The sequence below is a fragment of the Falco punctatus genome (genome assembly GCF_963210335.1).
Source record: "Falco punctatus genome assembly, chromosome: 5".
Lineage (NCBI taxonomy): Eukaryota > Metazoa > Chordata > Aves > Falconiformes > Falconidae > Falco > Falco punctatus.
In genome coordinates this window covers 45,811,075-45,836,333 of record NC_137584.1, presented here as the reverse complement: position 1 = coordinate 45,836,333, position 25,259 = coordinate 45,811,075, and the positions used below count along the sequence as shown (strand labels likewise).

The 25,259-nt window shown below is 42.8% G+C and overlaps 1 protein-coding gene across 1 annotated transcript in view; it reads right to left on the bottom strand.

The window, feature by feature from the left end:
* IYD (iodotyrosine deiodinase) overlaps positions 1-25,259 on the bottom strand; it is a 61,728-nt gene that overhangs the window by 17,258 nt on the left and 19,211 nt on the right. The window contains exons 1-2 of the mRNA XM_080389657.1: positions 2,251-25,259; positions 1,492-1,717 (exon numbers count right to left, since the gene is read on the bottom strand). The exon at positions 2,251-25,259 is cut by the window's right edge and continues 19,211 nt beyond it. Coding sequence (XP_080245783.1) covers positions 1,492-1,717; positions 2,251-2,265 — 241 coding nt within the window. The 5' untranslated portion in view covers positions 2,266-25,259. The remainder of the gene's footprint in view (positions 1-1,491; positions 1,718-2,250) is intronic.

The following is a 25,259-nucleotide window of genomic DNA, read 5'->3' as shown; positions in this document are numbered from 1 at the left end:
CATCTGAATAAAAGGGAAAACAACTAAGACAGAAAAAAATAACATTTTATATAGGGAGCTGTGGCAGTGAGGCTCCTTTTTAAGAGCTAATAGGTTTGTTTATGTAAGGGTTCTAAATTTTTAAACTGATAGAAACAGCTGTAGTCAAAGATGTCACTGATAGTTCACAGATTATCAGTTGAACTACCCACAGGAATTTTAATTTGCAGCAGTTTAACTGAACTAGTAAGCCATTTGTGACAAAGGAAATATGGGATATTTTTATACAGAATCTATTCTGCATTGAATAATGGAGGATACAACATCTGAACTAATTTTTAAAGAAATTTTCTATATTTGGGAAATAGTCAACATGGTTTAAAATTTTCTGAATATAAATAGTTTCTGGAAACTGATACACAACACTAACTTAGAGTGCTCTGAACACTGAGAAATAAAGAGAAATAATGGTTCTTAGAAACAGCTACAAGTACAGAAAAACAATATAACAAAAGTTTCAAGATTCCTAGAAGTGGACTTGTGGAATGTGTCATTATAGGACAAAAAACACATAAAAAGCCTTTGAAAACCACCTGGGGGGGGGGGGGTGGGGTGGAGAAGGCTGTATTAACTGCAAGTTTAAAAACTTCATAGGATCAGAACTCTGTAGCTTTTTGTTTCACAAGGAAATAAAGGGAGCTTATATAAGATAGGAAGCAAAAAGAAGGAAAGGCACATTTTGTGCTTAGACTTTTGTCCAAGCTGTGCATCAGAAATCACTACTGGAAAAAAAGGCATTCTGTACAGGTTCAGATATGTGGGTGAGTGAACAGATTAGCCACACCATCATTGAACCATCACCACATTTCGTTCTCTAAATATTTGATCAACATGGCTCCCAAATGATCCCAGTGTTAATCCAGCTAAAGCTCTTACAGACATTCTTAGAAATCTCAAATGGGAGGCTTTTGTGATAACTGTAATAAACCCATTTCCAACTTTTCGGGGGGTGCTGGGACCAAATATGTAGCAGTGGACGGTGAAGTGGGATGAGATGCCTGTGAAATCAGCTTGCAGACAGAAACTTTCCGCTCAGGTCTTCCCTTTGCTTACAGCAATGAGGCCTGGGAAGAGGCATGGGGTACTTCAGCAGATATCTCCATCCCTTCCCTACACTGCCCACAGAGCCCCTCATGGGTCTGAGGTCTGCTGTGCAGAGGGACAAACAGACAGGGGTCTTTGAAAATGCTGCCCTCTTTTTTTTTTTCTTTTTTTTCTTTTTTTTTTGGTACTCTGATTTGCAGCATCTAAAGAAAATACACATTTACACCAAGAGTGATGACATGAGGAGAGCCTCCTTCCACGGAGCTGACAAGCTCAGGGCACAGCAGCAGTGTGGTGTTAGACATTGCTATCACTGTGGAGAAGCCCAGAAGATCCCATCTCCTTTATTCACATCAGCAGATAGGATTCAAACAACGAAAGTGCTCAGATAGATGAGATTTTTCTTACCTTCTTCCTCTGAGTGGTGGTCAGTGCCATCTTTTAAATCTTCATCCACCCATGGGTGAGATAAAGGCTTGCTTTTAGTCTCATGTTTTTCCTTCTCTCCATTAGTCTTCTTCAGTATTGCCCCAATCAAAACACATATAATGGCTATAAAGACTGGGGTTAGGGAAGAAAAGAGTGCCATGACTATGGAAATATGTAACCTTCCTTCCAAGTTCAGTAGTTTCTCCTGAAAAAGACGGGGTGAAAAGGGAAGAGTGGAATAGCAGTAAGCAGAAAGGGGCGGACCCAAGGTTCAGTCCTTGACCCTATCCTGCTTCTATTTTTCAGCCACCACCCCCACAATCTCACCCGTCATGTGCTCCTGCTGTTAAGCAGACCCAGGTTTATATATTTTCTGGGAAGAAACTGCTTATAAACAGCAAGCAGAGGCACCAACCATATAAAAATGCATAAATGCTGTCCAGTGCAAAGGAATAAAAATGTCTTCCAAAATCCCAGACTAAGGCAAAAGATTTCTCCCGCCTTATTTTTATCATTTATCCTAGTAATCTTGCTTGTAATGATGATTATGAGAAAGAGCTATGTGGGAATGTGACTTTTAAAAACTGATGGCATCTCTTCAATGTTTAACTCACAAAATTAGTCACATTGCACGTATCCCAGAAAATCAGAATATCACCAACTGAGTATCAGTTTGCAGTGCAGCTCTTGGCTATGCAAACAGGTCAATGAAACAGGTAAGTAAAGAGACAGCATTACCTCTGTGTGAAGCATGAATGAGATGATTCACAGAACCTGGTATTCATCCTGGATGTTCTGGGGGAAGAAAAAAGAATTCAGGGAACCAAAGAAATATTTGGGGGCTGCATATCTATGCTGCAGTTAATTTAAAAACTGGTTCAGCTGTCTTACCAAAGGAAAGATTAAAAAGTGACAGGATCCTGGTCTAATCCAAGAATGGTCAATGTCTAAATACTTAACTTGTTTTCTACATCAGCCAGCTGCTTGGGAACTGAACCGGCACAGCAGCACTGAACTGATGTCTTTATCTGGGATTATTGGAACATACTGGATAATAAAATGCCAAATGGTAGTGGGTGCTGAGGGGTGGGCTGGAGAGCAGAGTACGGGGGTATGGACTGCATGCAGCAGCCAGCACCCATCAGCCCTTTTTAGTGCCAGCTAAGTACCAGCCCTGTCAAGCCTTATCTCATGCTGCACATGGCCAGGTATGAAGACTCTGCATCCATGGCAAGTTGATCTGCATTTTGGATAAACCCACCCAAGGTAAGTGGGAGCAGTTGGGGCTGTAACCATTCCAGGAGACAGTGTGTCCCAGGGCTGTGTCACATCACGCACTATGACTAGCACCTGCTAGGGGGCAATGGGGCGGTGGGGGAGAAAACATTCCTCAGGGGGTTGGTATTTGGACCAGCACTGTTTAACATCTTTGTTGGCAACATGGACAGCGGGACTGAGTGCACCCACAGCAAATCTGCCAACACCACCAAGCTGTGTGGTGTGGTCAACATGCTGGAGGGAAGGGAACCCATCCAGAGGGACCTTGACAGGCTGGAGAGGTGGGACCATGTGAAACTCATGAAGTTCTACAAGGCCAAGTGCAAGGTCCTGCACATGGGCCAGGGCAATCCCAAGCACAAATACAGGCTGAGCAGAGAAAGGATTGAGAGCAGCCCTGAGGAGGAGGACTTGGGAGTGATGGTGGACAAGAAGTTCAACATGACCTGCCAATGTGTGTTTGCAGCCCAGAAAGCTGGGTTGCCTCAAAAGAAACATGACCAGCAGGTTGAGGGAGATGATTCTGCCACTCCACTCTTGTGAGACCCCACCTGCAGTACTGCGTCCAGCTGTGGGCCCCCAACATAAGAAGGATATGAACCTGTTGGAGTGGGTCCTGAAGAGGGCCATGAAGGTGATCAGAGGTCCAGAGCACCTCCCCTATGAAGACAGGCTGAGGGGGTTGGGATTGTTCAGCCTGGAGAAGAGAAGACTCTGGGGAGAACTTGTAACAGCCTTCCAGCACCTAAAGGGGACCTACAGGAAAGCTGGGGAGGGACTTTTTATGAGGTCATGTAGTGATAGGAGAAGGGATAATGCTTAAAACTAAAAGAGGGTAGATTTAGATTAGATATTAGGAAGAAATTCATCACTATGAGGGTGGTCAGATACTGGAACGTGTTGCCCAGAGCAGCTGTGGATGCCCCATCCCTGGCAGTGCTCAAGGCCAGGCTGGATGGGGCTTTGAGCAACCTGGTCTAGTGGGAGGTGTCCCTGCCCATGGCAGGGGGTTGGAACCAGATGATCTTTAAGGTCCCTTCCAACCCAAACCATTGTGTGGTTTCATGGTTGCAGGTCCTGCCTAGGGCACCCTTATTTCTTTAACGTGGAAAACGGGGCACACAGTGGAGCGAGAAGTTGGGGTACACACAGGTTTCACCCTGACAGTTTCTCATTCCATACCCTAGCCACTGACACCTCTCACCCCACTGGTTTTGCAGCACTGGGCACATCCTTATTGGTCACGTTTGACACTGCCACTCCAAAGGCTCCTTACTGTCCCATGCTTCAGTGCATACTGCCAGTGGCCTTGAGGAAGGGTCAGTGTGTCAGGAAGCACAGACTAATGACCAGGTTGCTGCAAAGAAAGAGAAATGTGTGGCCATGCTGGCCGGCCATGCACAGTAACAGTCCAGCTGACAGTCTGGTCACGTATCCTCTTTTAGTACAAGCTCTGAGTATTAAAAGAGGCAAAACCAAGTGAATTTCTCAGCTGTGCACCTATTGCCTAGATGTGCTTAGAGACAAAATCAAACTGCCTCACAACTTGTGCCCAGGCTGGGCTTTCTCAGCTGCCCAGCTCAGATACAAAAGATCTGCTGTTCCAGCATATCCTACTCCAACACACAGACCCCGGATCCCATTAGGTCCTGGCCCTTCCAGGCAATGAATGGGGTCTGTGTAAGAAGAGTGGCCCCAGAACCAGCCAAATGACTGCCTAAGTTCATCAGAGATGAAATAAAGAGGATATGCAAAAGTTGTGCTTAGGTTTCAATCTAATCCAGTAAAGTTGGCAATAGACAGGCACCTCCCTCTGGCTAAGAGGGCAACTTGCTTCAAAACCCAAGCCATGAATCTTCTCTTCCCTGCTCTCTAGTCAAGTTGTGACCTGGGGCACCTGCCTGGGTCATTGGTCTTGGGCTGTGTGTAGAAAAAGCTGCAAAACCCATACACTGTACAGGAATAGAAAAGATAACAATTATCATGTGGGGAAAAGAGTTAAATGTATCCCCTCTCCTCCCAGCTTAGAGCAGATATTTAAACTCATTTGTCCTGCCTGCTGGCCATCCAGTCATGGAGAGAGATACTTCACTTAATCGCAATTAGAAACATTAAACATGTTCATGTGAGTAGAATAGGAACCTGCAGTTTCATTTTCAACAGCCTACCCTATGGCAAGGAAGGAAAAAGGAATGTGGCAGTGACTGTTCCTCCCACAGGGAATATATTCTTGTTAACCTTGAATATTCACATACACGTAAATTGGGATTTGGATGTTTTGCAGCTGAGAATCCAACTTGCAGAGAGACAGGTCTGTGCTGAAAGAGCAAGAGAAGCAATATAGAAGCTTGAATTCTATTGTTCAAAATAACTACCTCTATTTGCAATGCTGGGAGCTTTGTAATCTCTCACTCTTCTGGAATAATTTTGAAAGGTGATGAGATATTACTTTTCCTCTTGTAATGCGGAGAAAGAAAGAAAGCTAAATAGAAGTCCCTTTGGTATTAACTTCAGCAAAATCTATATTTGCTGTTATATATTCAAGACTGTTAGCTTGAACTTCAGCCCCACAGAAATCCCACAATACCTGATTTTATTAAAGCCTGATTTAGTTTCAATAACTCCATAGTGTAGACATTCAAAATATAAACACAGTGATGCTCTGAGGAACTGTGGGAAGGAGTGGGTGGAAGCAGCCAATTTTTGTACAGTAGATTATAATCAGTCTTTCTGCTGCTTTTTTTTTTCAATCCAAGCTTTATAGAAATGTAATTATTATTATCTTGACAAGTTCAAGCAAATTTATTACTATTAATTCTTCTGTTCTACAGTAACCCTAAAGTCTAGCTGGATATTATTTTTTTGTTTTGTTTCAAAAGTCTCAGGAGAAACATTACAAATAACCCTACTCCTAGAAATTAATGAAGCTTTCCTGACAGATGTGGAAAGAAGCTAGAAAATTTTGATAGAAATACAGTTATTAAGAACACCAAAGTACTCAAGTATGACTGCATGAACCACTCTTAAGGATACAGAACATCATACTAAAAGCTTTTGGACCAAAAGTTCTTTCTTTGATGGTTCCCATTAAGCTCTATGCTTAATTGTTATTGTTCTGAAGAAAAAAAAAATGTACTCAAGTATCAAATATAGCCCCTTATTTTTCTCAAAGTAAAAACGTGTGACAATCAAATGTCATTTATAGGCTACAATGACACGTCTAGATAGTACCATGCAGTGTGTTAGCTCTGCACTGAGCTCGTGTGACTCTTCTGCTGAGGGCTGTGGGACTGAATTATTACCTCTCCTGTTTTACCACCCTGCTGTAGATGCACTGTGTGAAAGCAAAGCCACCTTTCAGCACCCAGCCACGAGCACAAAGTCCCTCAGCACAGCCCTCATATCCTGCCTGAAGGTGTCTTACGGCGTTACTGTGAGATCATCTCACGGCTGGGCTGGGGCAAGTCTCTTGATGTGTTCTTACGTGCATACGGGGCCTAACAGAAGAGTTACACAAGAGATGTAAATTATAGGAAAACCTCCAAATGCATAAATTACCAATGAACACAGTATTTTTATAGGGCGAATGTAAGCTATATAAACACAGAGAGGCAGAAGGGAAAGGGACTGCGAACAGTTAGGCAGAACCAAAACCGTCAGCCCTCACAGCCTTCCTGCCTGTGTTTTTCTATCAGTACTTCATTGGACAACTCTTAAGACTTCTTATGGGATGCTATAGGAAACCAGTAATACCTAAACATTCAAAAAGGGATACAATACATCTGTTCAAGTTGAATTAACTATCAAAGGCACAGTATGGTAGTTAAAACACCTAATTTAGAAAGTCTCTGAGACTTGGAAAGACATATAGAAGGAGGCACCCTTTCGCGCAGCCCTTATCATTCTGTTTCTCCCTAATCATCTACCCGTGGCCATGTACAGACACAGGCTATAGCGCTAGATGGCCTCAGGTGGGTAGGACTTGGTACGAGAATTCTTACTTTAGTCAAAAGCAGATCTGTGTAAAGGAGAGCAGTAACAAAAAAAAAAAAAAAAAAAAAAAAAGAATGTTAACAAGGAATGTACGAAAAAGCAGAGTAGGATGAAGGAGATAATTGCAATAAATATAGCACTAGTCTGTGAGAGAAAACACATTTTTGGGTGCTGATTACAGCTACCATTTCACGTGTCTCTTGCTGAACATTATCAGTTACACACCTACAAGGATCACATGCATTATTTCTGCTTCTAGCCAGTGCATAAGCCACTGTCAGAATCCTCAAATGATATACCAGTATGCGGTGATGAAAGCGTCCACACAGAAAACTTGCTGTGTTCATAGTTAGAAGCAGGAAAAAGTCACCACTGAGTATTGTCTAGAGATGCAATAAAATATTCCATTGGCATCAGGGACAGAAGTGAGTTTCAGACTGGAGTTGGTGTTTACTGAAAAATACACACACAAAAAAAAAGACCATTCCAACGCCACCCATGATCAGCCCCCAACTCAGTATATTCCTGCTATGGGCAAAGCAGAAGCACACCTGAACTACTTAATCCAATTTCCCAATAAACACAGACACACAAATGTCTGAGATCAGCTGAAACCTACACATCATCAGGCACTGGCATTGCTAAAAATATCATTAGCTTGATAAGCGTCTTCATCTCTGTGATACATCTCACACATACCCTCCTGCCTCTGTCAGTGACCATCACACAGTGCTTCTGAGCAAGGTGACCCTCACTTTTCTGCTGTCTCTTGCCTCCCCTGCACTCCACACATACAACTGCCTCCTCCTCTTCCCCTGAGTCAGCTTATGATCTCTTTATGACCCCTGGAGATATCAGATATCTCACCCTGTAGCATTAGATTTGATTATCTTTTTCATTAACTTAGCTCAGATTGCCACAAATGTTATTACTGCTTATGAACTAGCCTTTTGAAATCTGACAGTACAGCGGGTAATACAATTACATCCCATAGCAACGAAAGCAAAAGACAACACCACACAGTGCAAGAGTAATTCTTCCAATTTGTCCTCAGTATACCGCCCTTCAGTTGCAAGCTCCTTGTATTTATATATTACAGGGGAAAAGAAATAAGCTAGCAACAGACAACATGATTCATTAATATCTTTCTAAATAGAATAATCCATTTATTAGGGCCTGTGGTACCAGATAAACCATTACTTGTTCTCAGCAGGGTAATAGTGGTCCTAAAAATATTTCTGATTTGAGAAAATACCTTACATTTTAACCCAGAGACTAATTTACCCCCAGATTCATACCAGAAGGAGCAATTTGCTAGTGCTGTAGCAGTGTTACCACCACGAACATGTAGGAGTGAGTTTACCCATGGCAGGAGCCTAGAAGACATTAGCAGTACTACTCGTTGAAGTAAAGCTGCATGAATACGTTTTCAGGAGCTCAGTAAAAGTTTCAGCTCCCTAAACAGAGATTGTGAAAACATCACTGAATTTACATGAAAAATCACCAAGGGTCTGCGGATAACACAGACCTTGAAAGTTATTTGTCCCAACTATGGGGGTACATAAATACATACAGACAAAGTACTGTTTTTCCATAATCACTTTTAGGCATAAACTCATAAGATGCTATGCTAAAATCTGTTTTATTCTGTGAATTACCTTTGATACAAGCCCATTGGGAAAAGTAAGAAAAAATAAAGGGCCCTTTCTGAACAGCCACGTGGTAGGTGGGAGATCACAGCCTAATAGAAGGTGTTATAACCTCTTCAGAGTAATGGTGTAAGAGGAAGGACGGGTAGCAATGACCCACTTCCAATAGCCAGCAAGTTCAGAGTAGCCTCTTCTAGGTAAAATATGACAGCAAATTAATTCTCTGCATATCAAGCCAAAGAGGCAAAGAAGGCAGGGGCAAAATGCAGAGACAGAAATTCAAAAGGCAGATTAAGTCCATATTGCCCGATGTGTGGGGCCAAAGAATGTGTATAGGTAGACCTGAACAAGTCCCATCATCAGAGCCACATAGTTACCATGATGCCAAAGGCATGAGGTACCAGCTTACCCACAACTCTGGGCATGGAAGTACTCAAGCAGCTGCCCATGCCTGATCCCCTGCAGCTGCAGCTCTCCAGCTTTCATCCCCAGGTACAGGTACACAAAGCCTACACATGCTCTGCCTGGGCTTCTGATTCCAGCACAGGCAGCATCCCAGATCTCTCTTCCCAGTCAGTTCATGGTGCAGGAGGAGCGTTTACAGTGATTTTATGGCAGTGCCCCATATGATCAGATTTTTCAAATCACAAGGTCAAGTCAGAGTTAGCAGTAGAGAAATGATAACTGGATGTCCTTTGCAGCTGATGCATCAAAAAGACAATAGCAATGCTTCTTGCAAAGAAGAAATATGGGGTGGGGGCAGGGGAGAAGGAATGGGACATGAATAAAAAAAGGTTACAAAAAATAAAGAAAAATTAAAGTCCCCTACTTTTCAGAGGTGGATTTTTTACTTCCAGTTGCTAATATACTTTTTTTATGTGTGCTCTACAGAGAGGGAAATTGTCTTTTGTTCCATGCTGTTATGACAGGACAGCTGAATGGCAGCATGCAGCATTTAAAATCAGCATTTCAAAGCTTCAGCTATTCCTGGAATAGCTATTCCTATTACTTCACTTATTTGCACCAAATCAAAACACTGCTAGTTTATTTGAAGAGTTTCTTAGCTGATTACATCTGAGCCTCTAAAAACTTCATCTAGGAAAACAGATTCTAGCTATGAATGTGAAGGCAGCCTTGAATTCCTATGTAATCATAAACAGCGATGTTCAAAGGGTTTGAGCTTTTTGTGAGGCTTTTTGGGGTTGTTTGGTTGGGTTTTTTTTAAATTCCTCTTTACATGCTTTGAATGAATTTAATCTTCCAGCCTCCTGAGGAAATCCATCACAAGGCTGAAGACCTGTCCTTACTGCCAAGGGCATCCACAGCCTCCTCCCTTCCATGAGGTGGGTTGGTGGGTCTACTCATCCCTAGTTCCAATTCCCCTCCAACTTCTCTCCTTCACAGGGGCTACCACACTGTCTATAGTGTTGCCTGGACAGTGGATTGATCACACAGGCTCCTTGCCCAGTCTAACAGCAAGCATCTCCCCTTCTTTGCTCTCCCTAAGGGGCTGTTGCAGCCCCCTGGAAATGCCTCCAAGCAAAACCTTTCCTCCCTTCTGATCAGTAGCATCAGTGGCCAAGCATTAACTGTCACCATGACTCTGGTTCAGCTGCATCAAGGGTGATGTCTTCCAGTATTTCCCTCTCCCTTGCTCCAAAGGAAGCTTGCCAAAGAAGGTGGGAAGTGAAGATTGCCATATCCATGCATACACAGAGTCCAGATATATATGCTGACCCAGCTGTCAGGTAAACCACAGAGGCATCTCCCACTGTGGGAGACATTTTCAGGGTATCTGATAACATGAAATATCTTGGTATCCAGGGACAATGGGATAGCTGGGTGGTCGAGTCAGCATGCTCCACAGGGCCCCTGAGGCTGGAAAGCCACATGCCAAGGGATGCAGGATTACAGATCTCCTTCCCATCTCAAGTGACCCTTTCAAAGAGCAATCCCAAGCACAACAAGCGCACAGAGAATTTAAAGGACCACCAATGAGAACCCAACAGATATTTTCACCCTTTTCCCTAAGGCCAGAAAGAAAAACACTTTTCCCCCCAAATCACTGATCTAAGACTTCAGGAGATGCAGACCTCTTGCCCAACTCTACTGTTACTTTTACCCTGTGTGTAAATATTTATTTCATGACCTGCCATATCAGCTAATCAGCAAATCGCTCCTCTTGGATTGCAGTCCACCACCTGACAGGTTGCCAAGGGGTGATTAACACTTACTGTCTTCCCTCCTAGAGAAAGATGCTGCAGCTTTCCCTGGCTGATCCACAAAAAGGCAGCGTTTCTCACAATGACTCTAAGTCCCAGTGCTGTTCAATCAGTTGACTTTATTCAGCTAACACTTTCTTATAGACAGTCATTCTTTGAAATGAAACTGGGTATTAGTGGACTATTTGAAAAATGCAACTATGTGGCACAACTAAACCGTTTGAAGTTTGCTACTCCACCAGCCAGTGGATTTTACATGTGGTTTCTCCAGTGGGCTTAGATCTGATTCAAGCATACAAAGCTTGGAAAGGGGCTCAGCTGAGATTTTTCCTTCGGATCTAAATTCTTTGAAAAGCTCAGACTAATTCCATAGGCAAAATCCTCTCTGCATCCCACTGTGAAACTCTTTCCTTTGTTGTCTCATTAAAACAATATAAAAGCTGAGGCCACGACAGCCATTTGAAAAGATCTGCTTTCTGACTGGAAAAAAAATATCTGTCACAAAATAGGAACATGAACCTTGACACCAGTGGAAAAGTTCACAAAGGGAAATGATGATCAGTATACGAAAGATCTGGAGGATCCCATGTTGCCCCACCACAGATATATTACAGCTCTAGCCATTGGTATGAGGAATAGGAGGCTCAGACTCCACAGAGGTTATTTTACTTAAAAAATTATGAATGGGTGTTTCTAAAAAATATAATGTGCACCATGACTGAACAAACTCAGAAATCCAGGCATTCTGCCAGCATCCTTACCCTCACCTTGTGGTGTCACCGATATAGTGACAGAACAGCCTGCTGCCCTCCCTGATGCTCCCAGTTTATCTTCCAGCAACAGATTCCTTGTTTACTGCACATTAAGTTCCGTTTGGGACAGCTCTGCATGTATGGCTGACACTCTTAAAGATCGTCAAGGTGCCACCCCAGGACCAAGTGTCTTCCCACCAGCAATCAATCTATCTTACCTTGCAATCGGTGTGCTGCAGTCCATTACAGCTAATCAATGCTGGAGCATCTTCTCTGTCCAAAAAGATAGGTAAGATCGTTTTTCAATATTGACTGCAACTGTCTGCTTTTCAGCATGATTTCACTGCAAAATTAAAAAAGAATTAGGACTTATATACTGCTTTCTCTGTGCTACGGGTTCCCCCCGCCCCTGCTAACTGTGAAGCACTCTGTCATTGTGGAACATGCTTTGCCACCAGGTACACACACAGAGAGGATCCTGCTTTAGTGGTTTGCCAGTGATTCTTTGTAGCTGAAGAACCTAATTGCTCATTTTAGTCAGGTTCCGCTCAGTAAATAAAAAAGTAGCAGAGCTTTATCTATGAAACCAGGCAGGGGCCCTGTCCTACCCTGCTGTTAATTGAGGTGATTCCTGAGTAGCTTTACCTCACACCCAGCGCCAGCTGCCTTTGAGGTCATGCTGACAGCAAAAACAGAGCTGATATGTGACCAGCACTTGGTTATTTTCCCTTCCTCAGCCAATGCCTTATTATACAAGGCTCTGAGGGACGTGGCTGTACAACTAACAATCTGTGAAAGCATATTTCCCCAGCGGTTCCTTCTAAAGCAGCACAGAAGTGTCAGATGAGGACAGAAGCTGGCGTTATGCTACTGGCAGGGCTGAATCGCAACAGGAGCTCTGCTGTTAAGCATTTGACAGTCTAAACGTATTGTACTGCACTGTCCTGTCTGGTTTCTGCCCGGCATTATTCCTGTCAGAGAAGGTTCAGGGAGCTAATCATCCAGCAAAACTGTGTGATGAGCCTCTGAACAGACACCACACTGACAGATCCAAGCAATGGTCCAGCTGTTCCAGCATCCTGGCAACAGTCACACAAAATACCTCAGATGATGCTAAATCCTCATCTCCTTCAAGACCAGGTCCTTTCATGGCTGGTTCCTGCAGATAACTGTGACATCTGAAAATATTTCAGTCTTCCCTTCAGAAGGAAAAGGCCTGAATGACCATGACTCTTCCATCAATGAGCTTCTTGTGCTAGTAGGTGGCATAAGAAAAGGTTTCTTTTCCACACTGGTCATTATATTTGTATCAAACCCTCCTGGGGATACACTGACAACATGCTGACAACAGCAGTCATAGCCCAGAGGAAGGCAGTAAGTTCAGACCTCCCAGAGACAAGTTTCTCTTCCCCAATGTCATCCTCTGGGAGCCACTTAGCAGAAAGCAGCTCCACTCATTTACAATCTGCTTGCTTACTTGCTCCATCCCCTTGTGCTCTCCTGCTTCTCCATTTTCCTCTTGCTTCAATCCCCCACCTCCCCTCTCCTTTCATTCTTTGCTGTCCAATTCCATAACAGGTTTTCCTTTTCAGCCTCCACCACACATCCCAATACTCTTTAAAAGCACAAATACTGCCTACCCTTCCAATTAGGATGTAGGGGTCAGTGAAATCATAACCTGACCTATCTGGGTGCTGGCAGAGGAGCTCACCTTCAGCAGTCACCACCCATACCACGGATGGCCCCCAGGAAGCACCGCAGGTTCCCCAGAGCTGGTTTGCCAGAGCTGCACCGCCTGGCAAGACCCTCCTCTGAGCAAAAGAAGGAAGAAAGCAATAATGTAATGCCTCTCCTGTCATCAGTTCCCCATTAAACCCATACCATAACTTGATTAGGTAAATTAATAGTGACATTTGGGATGAGATGAGGCAAACTTCAGGGAAATTCTAGCGTCGCTGTTAATTCGGGGACCTCTATTGGTTTCAGGAGGGATTATTCTAACATTATTCTGACATTCTGCCAATAAATCTGACAAGAAACATGTCACACTCTCCTTTTCCCAGCCCCCTGGTTTACAATTATATTGGTCTTATTATTTCCACAGTATTATTGCTTAGTGCATTGCACTACCTTCAGCCACAGCAAGATTAAAGGTAGTAAGAATGTAAACTTTACATTGCATTGCTCTTGTCAGTTCAAGTTAGCTACACAATGTCATTATGTTTTTATAAAATACAGGAAAAAAAGTTCTTTTATTATTCCTTTTAACTAATTTCATTCCTTTTCTAGGCAGAAGATAGTAAAATCAATGTCTGTTCTCATAATATTTTATGATCTTGAACATCAAATATTCCCTGACTCAATCAGGATTCATTGACTCCTTATTAACAGTTTGCAGGGCATGGGTTCTTCAAGCAGACGTTTATAATAAGGCTTTGACTGTGAAATCATGCTAGATAGCCAGGAAGTCATTTAAGTTACATGCAAGATCTGGTTTGCAGGAACTAAGAAACATGAATACATTTATTTTCTTCAATGCACTGATGTGGAATACCAGCTAAAGTCCCCATAGCGTAACTTTAAAATATGATTCATCACTTTCATATATTCCCTTTTATTATGTGGTTCTGTTTCAGGTAGACGGAAAGACAGACAATCTCTCTGATCATCCTTTGACACAAGACATGAGGAAATTCAGGGTCTGTAAATTTTCAGAGAATATTTTTAGGAAATACAAGTCTCTAATATAAGTGGAACATTCCCATTAGCAATCTAAATGGTTTCTATACATAGTAATAGGGACATCTTCATTTACAGTTATATGCACAGTTGCACGTACAGTTATACAGCCTATCATGAAAAGCCCTGAAAAACCTTGCTGGATACTTTAAAAACAAAAACCAACTCTGTACAGAAGCCCATACAACCATTGTTGAAATGTGACACTAATATAAGATATTTTATGGACATTTTATGTTCTTCTACTTAGAAAGTTTAAGAAGAAAATTAATTTATCTCACTTATGAGAGCATGACCAGCTCCAGTGGTGATTAGCAACGTAAAGCAAATGAGATTAGGATCCCTGCATACAATGTGCTTCTCAGAATATGTGTTTCAGAAATAATTGCTCTCTTGAAAGAGTTAAGAGCCTCTGTCCCTTTCTAAATGCAGCACAGTAAAAACACTGCTCTCTCTCTTGCTGCAAGTATGGTTCAGTAATTGTAAAATCATTTTAAATTCTAATTCAAAGTAATTTGATTTTGAGGAAATGGCAGTAATTATGCATGCAAATGCCTCTGTTAGGTGCGGCTGGACTAATGCACAATCCACAGAGCAGGGGAGAGCACACACTTCAACGTGCCTCAGAGAGTCTGTGATATCTTTCATAATACTGAGTAAAACAATTATTTTTTTTCTGCAGATCACCACCTGCTGAAAGTAATTTCCATGTGGAAAAAAGTTTAGAGGTGTGGTTCAACATAAGGAATAACTGTACTCAAACCAATTGGAAGTACTGTTCACAGACCTGCAGCCAACATGCACTTCTGTGACAGCCCAGACCTGCTGGTATGTGTTTCACAAGCCTGGCCCTTTCTGACATCCCAGTTTCACCTCCAGATCATGAAAAAAAATCCTTCTGATCACCAACATGTCTGAAGGTATGGGTTTACAGTCTGAAGTAGGGCCCAAAAGTTCTGACTTGACAAGGGGTCAAGTCAGACAAAAATCTCCCTGTGTGAAAAGTCCTCTGTAAGGTGATGTTCTGACAAGGGAAACGGGTGCCTGTTCCATGAGGAGAGGCTGACCCTGCTGTGCTCAGCCAGGGCTTTCCAACTCCCTCCCCAAAAGACATTCCTTGCGTGTCAGCTCTCACTCAGTCATACAAGGTTAGCAACACTTCACTGCTGCTGCATGTACATTCTCCCGCCTATTTTTGGCACTACTACGGCACCAATTCCACTATTAAATAAGGTCATCGCTGTTTGCAGTCTATTTATCCAACCTTAACTCTGTGAGCTAGGAAAATCCATTATGCCCACAGCACATGCAGGGGAGAGGGGAGGAGAGAGACTAAGCTGCAGCACAGTAGGGATGGAACACCTCCCATCCCATGTGAGCACTCAGCCTATGTTCCCTGTCTATGCTTTAAGACAAAAGATGCTGCACAATATGGCTGTAAAGCCCTTCGCTCTGAGCACAGTTTTTCACTTGAGCTCAGTGCGGTGTGTCCGCACAAACTGGCCAGAGAAGGTGCCAGGACACCATCAGGGTGCTGAGCTCCTGGAGACTATCCCTTCAGCTTCAAGGTGCATTGCAACATTCAGCCACGGTTATAGGTGCAAGTGACACCAATTTTTAGAAAGATATGCCTGTCCTTTGAGCCAGGACAATCGGGGAGGTTGTAATAAAGAATAAATTCAGTGGGCCTCTGAAGTACAGTCTGCTTGGGATGATCACACCAGGAGAGTTAGCATGGCTTTTATACAGAGAAGGTCTGCCTTGGTCTCCCTGGAGATCTGCAAAGGGATCAACAAACCTGTGCTAAGGGTGATCTGGCTGACACAGACTGCCTTGAATTTCAGAAATATCTTCCAAAGGGTTAGGAGAAACCAAGCATCCATGGAAGGAATTGGCACAGTTGGGAAACACAGTAGCAGCATTTTCTCAGTGAAGAGTAAGCAACAGTTCAAGAAAGGTCTGTGCTGGGACTTGTGCTGTTCTGTGTATTTACATGCAATTTAGAAAAGGGTGAAGTGGGAAAGCTCAGCAAGAATACAAAGTTATTCAGGGTAGCAATGACTACCACCAGCCATGAAGAACTGCAGACTAATCGTGACTGAGCAAGAAAATCCCTCACAAGGCCAGAAGAACTGGAAGATATTCAGAGAAGGCAGGAGAGAAGATCAGACAGAGAAAGCTGCTGTACAAGGAACAAACCAGTGAGGTGGGACACAGCATTCTGTTAACAAGGTGACTTCTGGTTACTTGAAAAAAGCCTGCAACACCATGACCAGGTGTATGGAGGGTGGGCAAAGACTGTTTGCCCGCTTCCCTAACAGTACCAGCACTAGGGGGCATCAACTGAAGCTTATAGGAGCAAAGTTCAAAACAGCAATAAAAAAAAGGCAGCAGGAATGCCTTGACAAAGTACACTGCAGATTGTATGTTTCTGTGGCTTCAAAGGAAGGCTGGACATATTCTTACAGAGGGAACTGCCCAGGGACCACATCTAGCCATGAAGTCTCAGAGCTCAAAAAGTTGAAGGTTTGGAGATCATCAAGTATCACACATGCTTGTCTTGCTCAGACTCTTCTGCAGGTCTTCACCTATAGACAGTGTTTGAAAGAGCGCTCCGGGCTCGTTGAACCTTGGGTCAGATACCACATAACCAATGTTATCTTCTAAACCCACTAAAATCTCTCCTACAATGAACTTTCAACATCTTTATGGATTAACTGACCTCTGGAATTCTGCGTTAAATCTGCCATTTTCCTTAGCTCCTTCCCCAAACGTTTTATAATTCTGAATTGCACATTTTTTAAATGTTCATAGCTCTCTTCATAGCAGCAGCAAGCTTGGCTGCACTTCCCAGGTTCAGAAATAAGAACGCAAACACAAAAAAGAACAAACACAATTTCAACTTAACTCACAACTTCTAGGCTACTCTCCTGACGCTTTTAAGGTTTGGCAGCAGCAATAAAGGTCTGTGCACAGTTCAATTTAAACAAAAAAAAGTCCTTAGAACCAGAAAATCCTGGCACTGTGACACACTGTCTCAAGGATGCAAAAATGCTCTGAGAAAGCTGTGTGGCACACATAGGGACAAGGAAGATCTCTAAGATGTCCAAGAGATGATTTGTGGGCCCTATTTCAGTCATTCTCCTTGGCTAAAGGTTGAAAAGAGGAAGAAATGCTGTAGAAATGTGACACTATTTTACACAAGAAGTGTTTTGAGACTGGGGGGGGGGGGGGGGGGGGGGGGGGCAGGGAAATAAGTGGTCCCGCCATGATATAGTGCTGAGCAAGGGCTGCTTGTAGTTAATGATTTTTTTTCCCACTGAATTTCTGCCTGGATTCTCCAGCAAATCAGTATGCCAGGCAGGGGAGAAACCGTACTGCAGCAAGAAAAGAAGAAAAGGAAAAGGTGGCTGTCATTTTCTATTTCACATTTTTGATGCAAAAGGAGAGATACCATAGAGGTTACTCCTTAAAGCTGAACTCACTTGGTGGGTTTGGTTCTCTTCTCACAACCTTCACAGGGAAGATAAACAAAACAGCACCAGGCAGAGCTTCTGCAGGAGCGGCTGTAATTGGAAGACATCTTCCTGCTAAGCAGCAGCATCCCACCTTCTTCCCCTGGAAAAAGAAATAAAAAGGAGGGGAGAAAAAAACAACAAAAGAAAAGCAATTTAACAAAATTCTGACACAGTTACAGGTCATGATTGCGGGACCATGTGAGGTGGCCCTTGTAACTGGATGATGACCCTGGCAGCAGCCACAGGGCCAGCACTGCACAGGCACAGTGTCCAAGGAGCATTGCACTGAGATGCAGGAGAGCCACAGTGCCCAGGCTTTCCCAGGTGCCCCTGCACAGTCCTGGTCATGCCCTCCCAGCCCTGCCTGCTCTGCTCTAAGAGCCTGCTTTCATCCTCACGTGCTTTATTAGTGGAGCGAGGGAGTGGAAGGGGGCTGAGGGGGACTGAAGTATTACTTCACATTCTGGAGTGTGGAATAACACATTCAAATTGTCCACATAAATGCACAGAGATTCATTCCCCAGCTCGCTTTACACAGGATTGACAAATTCTCGCATTCCCAACAAGATTAAGAAAGCTGGGCTCCTGCTAGTTGATGTCCTTCAGCCCTAGCAACCTCTTGGTCTCAATGCACCACCTCCAGCCTGTGGTCCCCACACCGCAGCGACCCCCTGGAGCCTCCCCACACCCTCCTGGCAGTCTCCACATCCCCCCACTTCATCCTGCTCCCCTCTGGCAGCTCAACCCAGGGCAGCACGTGCTGTGAGGGGTTTGAGCCCTACACCCCGTGGGGGGAAGCTGCTGTGCTCCTGCAGAGCCTCTTCGTTCCTCCCCTCTGACTGACCACCTTCAGAAAACTTGAAACAACTCCATGTCTTTTGAAACACCATGTCTCCATCAGATTTGCTCAAGTGACCAGCGGGCTCAAAAGTTATGCCTGGCAGAGGAGGTATAGGCAGTCTAGAAAGACAGTGTAGCTGTGCAAGCTTCATTTCGTGTGGGAAGTTTGGGTAATGTTCCCACCCATTAGGTCTAGCAATCTCATTCAGCTAATCATCCAATATTCAGCACTCTAAATTTTTTAAGGGTATTATTCCACAAACTTGAATATCTTCTGCTTCCCTAGTGCTTGAATATACTCTGACTGCTGAGTTCAGACAAGGTTAGATTCTGGTGAGCAAGAGGAAATACAATAATTCTCCCTGTTTTCCCATTTATTTCCCTTTTAGAAATCCCGGTAAGAATAGAATTCTCTCAAGGAGGCCTCCAGAAATACTTGAGGTTCTTTGTTATGAACTGAAAGGACGTACAGAAAAAAAGACAGACATTTTTCATTTAGAAAAATGACACTTACAGAAAGAAACATGCAAATCTGTAAGCAATCAAGCCACATGCCCTGAAGGCCATAATTACACTGCACCTAATTTCAGCCGAAGGCCACTTCACAGAGATGTCTGATTTACTCTAATGACTACTGCTTAACTTGAGCTCTATTAGTAGAAGTCCCATGTAATTGGGGACACGTTTTTCAGGAGCCAATGGACTGTATAACATTTAGCCACGTATTAAGTAAGTGAGGAAGTTTAATCTCTTTTTGATTGACAGAGGAAGCAAAGAGCCACAAAATAGCACCGGTAAAATGCAGTGAATTTCACATTTACTCTTGGTTTCTTTTAAACTCCTTTATGTTATTTTCATGACCTTTAGGCTTACTCTATAAGACTAAGCCTAAAGTATAGGAGGTCAGACTAGACGGTCACATCAAACCCTTTTGAAATTGAAGTCTGCATAATCTCAGAAGACACTACCCTTAACTGCACCCAGGCAGTGGTGGGAAGGATTTGCATGCATATGCACCTCAGACAACAGGCTGAATGCCTACCCTCCATTGTCAAAGTGTGAGCACCTGCCGCCTTCACCAGAAACCAGGGGTTCATTTTGAAAAGCTCAAAGGCCAGGTCAGTCGGTGCCTGTGTCCCACAAAACCCCAATGGCAGCTAAGCAGATAACTGCCTCTTAAACCTTGAAAGTCCCCTCTATATCCTAAAGAAACTGATTTGGTAAACTTTGGTAGATCAACAACAAAAGCAGGGAAAAACCTCTAAGCGTAGGGGGTAAGAAGAGTCAAACCAGGCTGAGGTACAGCCACATTACCTAACCACTGCAACAGACAGTGCAACCAGTAGCCAAGGAAAAAACCCAACTGGGACCTTCTTCCAGATTCAGCACAAGAAGTCAGAACATCACTGTCCATTAAAAGCACAGCTTGCTTCAACCCAGTTTTGAAAACCGAGAGAAAACACCTTGTGTTTCTCTCCTTCACAGAAACCTTTTCCAGGCTAGCCTCCAGTCACCTAGAGTGCATCCATGTCCACATCCCTCTCTCCTGAACTTGCTCCTGCTTGGTGCTGCAGCCATCTCCAGGGAGCAAGGCCCACAGCTGTTCCTGCTGGCTGCAGCCAAGCTGTGGAGCCAGTGCCAACCCCTGCAGCACAGCCTGCCGCGGACAGGTAGGCAGTACCACCGACTCTGCATGGAAATAGAGAACACAACAAGCAGTATCAAAGAGAGAAAATTTACCCTGAAATAGAGAAGACTTTATGCATAATTTTAGGAGAGTTCTTGTCTGTGCTATCGCAGTAAACATGAGTGTTATAGGAATGCCAAGACCTACAAGTGTAGAGGAAAAAAGTGTCCAGAAGGCAAAATTATCTGTAGTACTAGACACTTGGAGTTACTCTGAATTAATGAGTTCTGCAGTTCTCAACCACTATTTAAAAAAAAAAAAAAAAAAAAAAGAGAGTGAAAAAAAGCGAGGAGGCAAAAATAAAGGCAGGGAGGGAGGTGAAAGCTTGGCAAAGTAACCATTAATATGCTGTACATTGCCTCTGGAAAAGGCAGTGTGAATGCAGCGTATGTAATGAGTTAGTCTAGACTGGGACCCGACTTCATGCTTTATACAAGCATACAAGACAGGTTTGCTCCTGCCCGGACATCTGTAGAAGTGCCTCCCTTAAGTTCCATTTGCATACTCCTGAGTAATCACACCCATATGAGGGGCTTTGTTGGGATGAACAAGGAAATGAGGTGACATTGATGCTGCTGAAAGATCATATGTACACTGAAGGAACATGTCTTTTTATGTTTCAACTCTATACAGCTAGAGGATGTGAAAAACAGTCCACAGGAGATGTTCACATTGCACTGGAGTTAAGGTGTGAATAGCTGATAAATGACGTAACCGTTAAGGTAAGCAAAATTTAACTAGTTGCCAACATCAGAGTTCAGCCAGGACACACAAAAGGAAGGAAACGCTGGCCTGATTCAAAATACGTTTCCTTAGATATCTGCAATAATTATGAACATTGAAGCAAATCTCCACAAAATGGATATAATCATGGCCTTTAAGGCTCAACCATATACCTGCTAAACATCAATACTAAATTCAATGTTGAGAAGTACCAGCTCCATTCCCAGGGTACAAGTTGGCATGATGAGAAGCAAGGTCAGCAAACAGCACAGGTTCTCTGGAACAGATCTTTTGAGATGCTTATGCAAAACATCATCAGATGTAGTCAGAGCATACAGGCAGGTGGGAGGTGGGGTGAAGTGGAGTTTTAATGAACAAGGTGTAAAAACCTGTTGGTTTCATCAAAGTTGGGGGAAAGGAAAAGAGAGTTTCCCCCTTCTAGGGGTTTAAAGCATCCCTGCTCTGATAAATACTGAATTTGAAATGCTCCAAATAATATCAGAAAGCAAAGACTGGTACCTGAATCTCCTTCATTCCTAATTGGATAAATACATTCTTGCGTCCAAAACCTGGAATTTTGGAATAGAAACCATATACAATTAGGACAATTACAAATTTTCAAACACAGCCTAAACATTTGGTTTCCAATTTGATATGGAATGAAAATGGTTTCAAAGTTGCCTTGAAACTAATTGCTACTGCCCAGCCAGCCCTAGTAGTACCAAGGAGCAGCAAACTATCTCACAGGAACCCATGGAAAATTTGGCAGGAAAAGATGGGTGCTGTGGAGATGTCCATGAGTTTTTGCTGTAAGTAAATTTTTCAGGTGTGGCAGATATAGGAAGGAACGAGTTAGAGCTTTGCTAGTTTTTTGACGTTTCTTGTCTCAGCTGATGTTTTATTTCATATTGGAATCACTCTTTTATTGCCTGATTTTAAGATTTGTTATCTTTTCTAATGATTTTTTTCAGCCTTGTTTCAGCTTTCCCTCTTCCTCTACCAAGTGTGTGCACACAGCTGCATATCTACCAGCCTTGCTTTCTTCCAGTACTTCTCTGCAGCATCTCTCTTCTACTTTCAATCCGGTTTTGTTTCTCTCTATCTCTTCTTCCCAACTTCTTTTCTGCTTTGTTCCAGCCCTCCTCCCTCGACTGATCATTTTACTCTTCACTGGCTATATTTTTTCTCTCGTAGTCTAAGATTTTAGTTCCTTTTCATTTTAATTTCCTAACCTTTCCTGCCTTAACATTTCCATCATCCACCCCCAGTATCACACACAGAGCAACCCAGGAACAGCTTTTGCAGCTGATGGGCTCCTTCATGATAAAATTTACAAGGTTTGGGCTGACTCTATTTACAATGTGTCTTTCAGAAGCAAGGAAGAGGATTTTTTTTTTCCTTAAAAAAATAAAAATGGAATACCTTGTTCCTTCATTCTCCTTAGCCTTATCATCCATCAAAGCAATCAGCCCTTTATAAAATGAGCCATGGGGGGAGTCTGTTGGCAGGGAATCTGCTCTGGCTGGGAAGCTGCCAAAGGCAGCAAAAGCACTGTCAAACATTACGGGGGAGAGAGAGAGGAGGAAGCCATGCCCAGTGTCTCAGAAATGGGTTAGTATTACAAAAGGGAAAAAAGGCACAGAGATGTGTTAGAAAGAGTTAGTGTCTCTAATGCAAAGCCATCACATTTTAGAAAAAGAGTGATTTAGAAATGATTGCTTTTCTCAGCAGTTCCCAGTCCAGAGCTAACACTGCTCCTCTCCCCTCCTTCCAGCCTCAAACACAACCAGCAGCTGCTTTTCAAATCCCTGTAGTGTTGACAGAGCAAGAACTCGGCATCAACCAAATTCTCTTCACTTGGAAAACGCCCTTCCGTCAATAAGTATTTGCAAAAACAGATGTAAAGAGTCTCCCGGAGATAACTAAATTATAGTATTTAATTCCCTCTAATTTCTTTTATGTAAAATTCCACTTGAGTGTCTATCCAATATGCCACACGCTGACATGCAGGGAGAAAGTGAGTAAAGCAAGTTAGAGAGGTGACATTTGTATGCAAGTACTACAAATCATTCGAAGCCATTTAGTTACATATGCTTCTGGCCTCCAAGTGTACATCTGTTCCCATGGCTACTTTTTCCATTCGTGCTTCTCCTTTCTTTTCAGTAGTTTGCTCTGTCCATTCATAGTATCTTGGCTTCATTAGGCTATAAATAATTTGGCATCCACTGCCCAGCACCTGGCAAACTGGGACTTCAGCACTGACAGAAGTCTGGGGTGCTATAACTCTATGGATAACTGTTGAAATAGTACATTTACTAATGAAAAAGTTGTATTTAAAAAAAAAAAAAAACCAAAAAAAAACCAAAAAAAAACCAACCACATGAAAATAGAACAGCATTTAACCCCATGCCCTTTCTTTTTCCTCTCCCTTTATCAATGCAAAGAAAGAGGCTTGAGTGAAACACATTTTTAGTCTGTACCCTGAGAGTTGTCTGTGCTCTTTATCCCAGTGTCAAATCAGTGTGAAGTTCTTATCAGTCAAAAGGGTCTACTCATTACCACTAGCAGTAGCAGCTGGGAGACACTTTGCCTGAGAGGAAGGGATTGCATGAGATGAAAGTGAGTGTCCCCCCTTTCTGGAAAGAAAACTCATAGTAAATTTGGGGGTTTCAGCTTCTCAGGAAGCTGGTTTGAAAAGCCCAGCATCCACAGAGTGCACTCAGGGTACTGTGAGGATGATCTGGCTTTAAATAGGAGCAACATAAAGGATGATTGGGAAGGCAATAGGATTTGAGCTCACTTTCCACCAATAAGCTGAAGAAAGCTCCACACATGTGCAGAGCAAAACAGAAGAAACGTCTAGGTCTTTTGCCTCCTCCTGCAGTTCACAGAGACAGCATCACCATGTCACTCAGGTCCAGAGCCTTGAAACAGAGCACTAACTAGAGTAGCACCTCAGGTAGGGACCTCTGGGTCGGCTGATGACTAATTAACAGGATGCTCCTGGTACGTGTAGAGATGATCTGTCAGTAAATCTCCATTCATGTGTCACATTCCTGTGGTGGTGCTAAATATTTTCCCTTTCAAATCTGAAGGACAGAAGCCAAGACTCAGTTAAGCCACCTCTGTCAGGTCTTGCCATGGATGTGGAGCCTCCAGCCAAAGACAACCATGAGCTGCAGAAGCTGAATACTGAGCAGATGTCCACAGGGCACTTGAATCCCAGACCTGAGTGTTCCATTCAACTGGTTGTGCTCTTTATTATGGCACAGTAATGTATTACTGGGCATACGGTATTTCTTTCTATGCCTTAGTTATTCCCAAATGATCCTTAATTTCCTGAAAATTGCCACACTTCATATTGGTTGCCCTCTTCAGACAAATGCTTCTCCAGCATGGGGTCTGTTCACCAGGTTTAATAACTGGCTTTAAATTTTTCAATGGTAAGTCCCTAGCTGCTTAAGTCAGGAATATGGTTTCTGCCCTTTTATAAAATATGCTGAATCTTTTTAAACCTCTCCTAACATAAGTTTCTGAACAAATAACTCATGACACCATCTAAAAACCTTTCCTTTCCACCAAGACTAACATTTGTGTTGATTTGTATAATATTTAGAGTATTTTTTCCTTCAAATTGAGTTTGTATTTAAAACAGATCATTGTGTTTCTGCATATTTAATGACAGTGAGTCACATAACCTATTTCATCTGAAGGTTTTTTTGTTATTCTCATGCGACTTTGCTGTTGTTATTTTTGACTACCAAACAAATCTATTTTGGTGAGGAAAGAAACTCTGAATCTTCTGGACCTCAAAAATATTTTAAGAAAAGTTAGTGTTCATCCAGGTATACATGAATAATTCATAATGCAGCCTCATTTTTAGCACCATAAAGTCAGCCTATTAATTTGTAAATCCATTTTTGCATTATTCATTTTCTTCTAATTGCAGAAATTCTTAAATAAAGTACGGAAATACTGCAGTACTAGGAATTGTTAGAAGTTAGAAACAAATATTTTTCATTTAGAACTAAACAAAGAACAGAAGCTCATTTTCCAATCTGTGATATTTGACCTCAGGGCTAAACACAGATTGACCTTTTTAGCCCAATTTTTTGTGGAAACACAGCTAGTGCAATCATACTCTTTGTGTGAGTGTGTATGTGCTAGGGGTTTCTCAAACCCACAGGCCAAGTTCAATCAAATTTAACAAAAGAAAAAAATACCCTTAAGCGGACTCAGTAATTTTCAGCTATTCCAAGTGGCTTGAAAATAGATAGCCACAACAAATAGCCACAAAGAGAGCAATTTTCTTGCTCTAGCTGAATATGTATTCCATTAGAAATTAG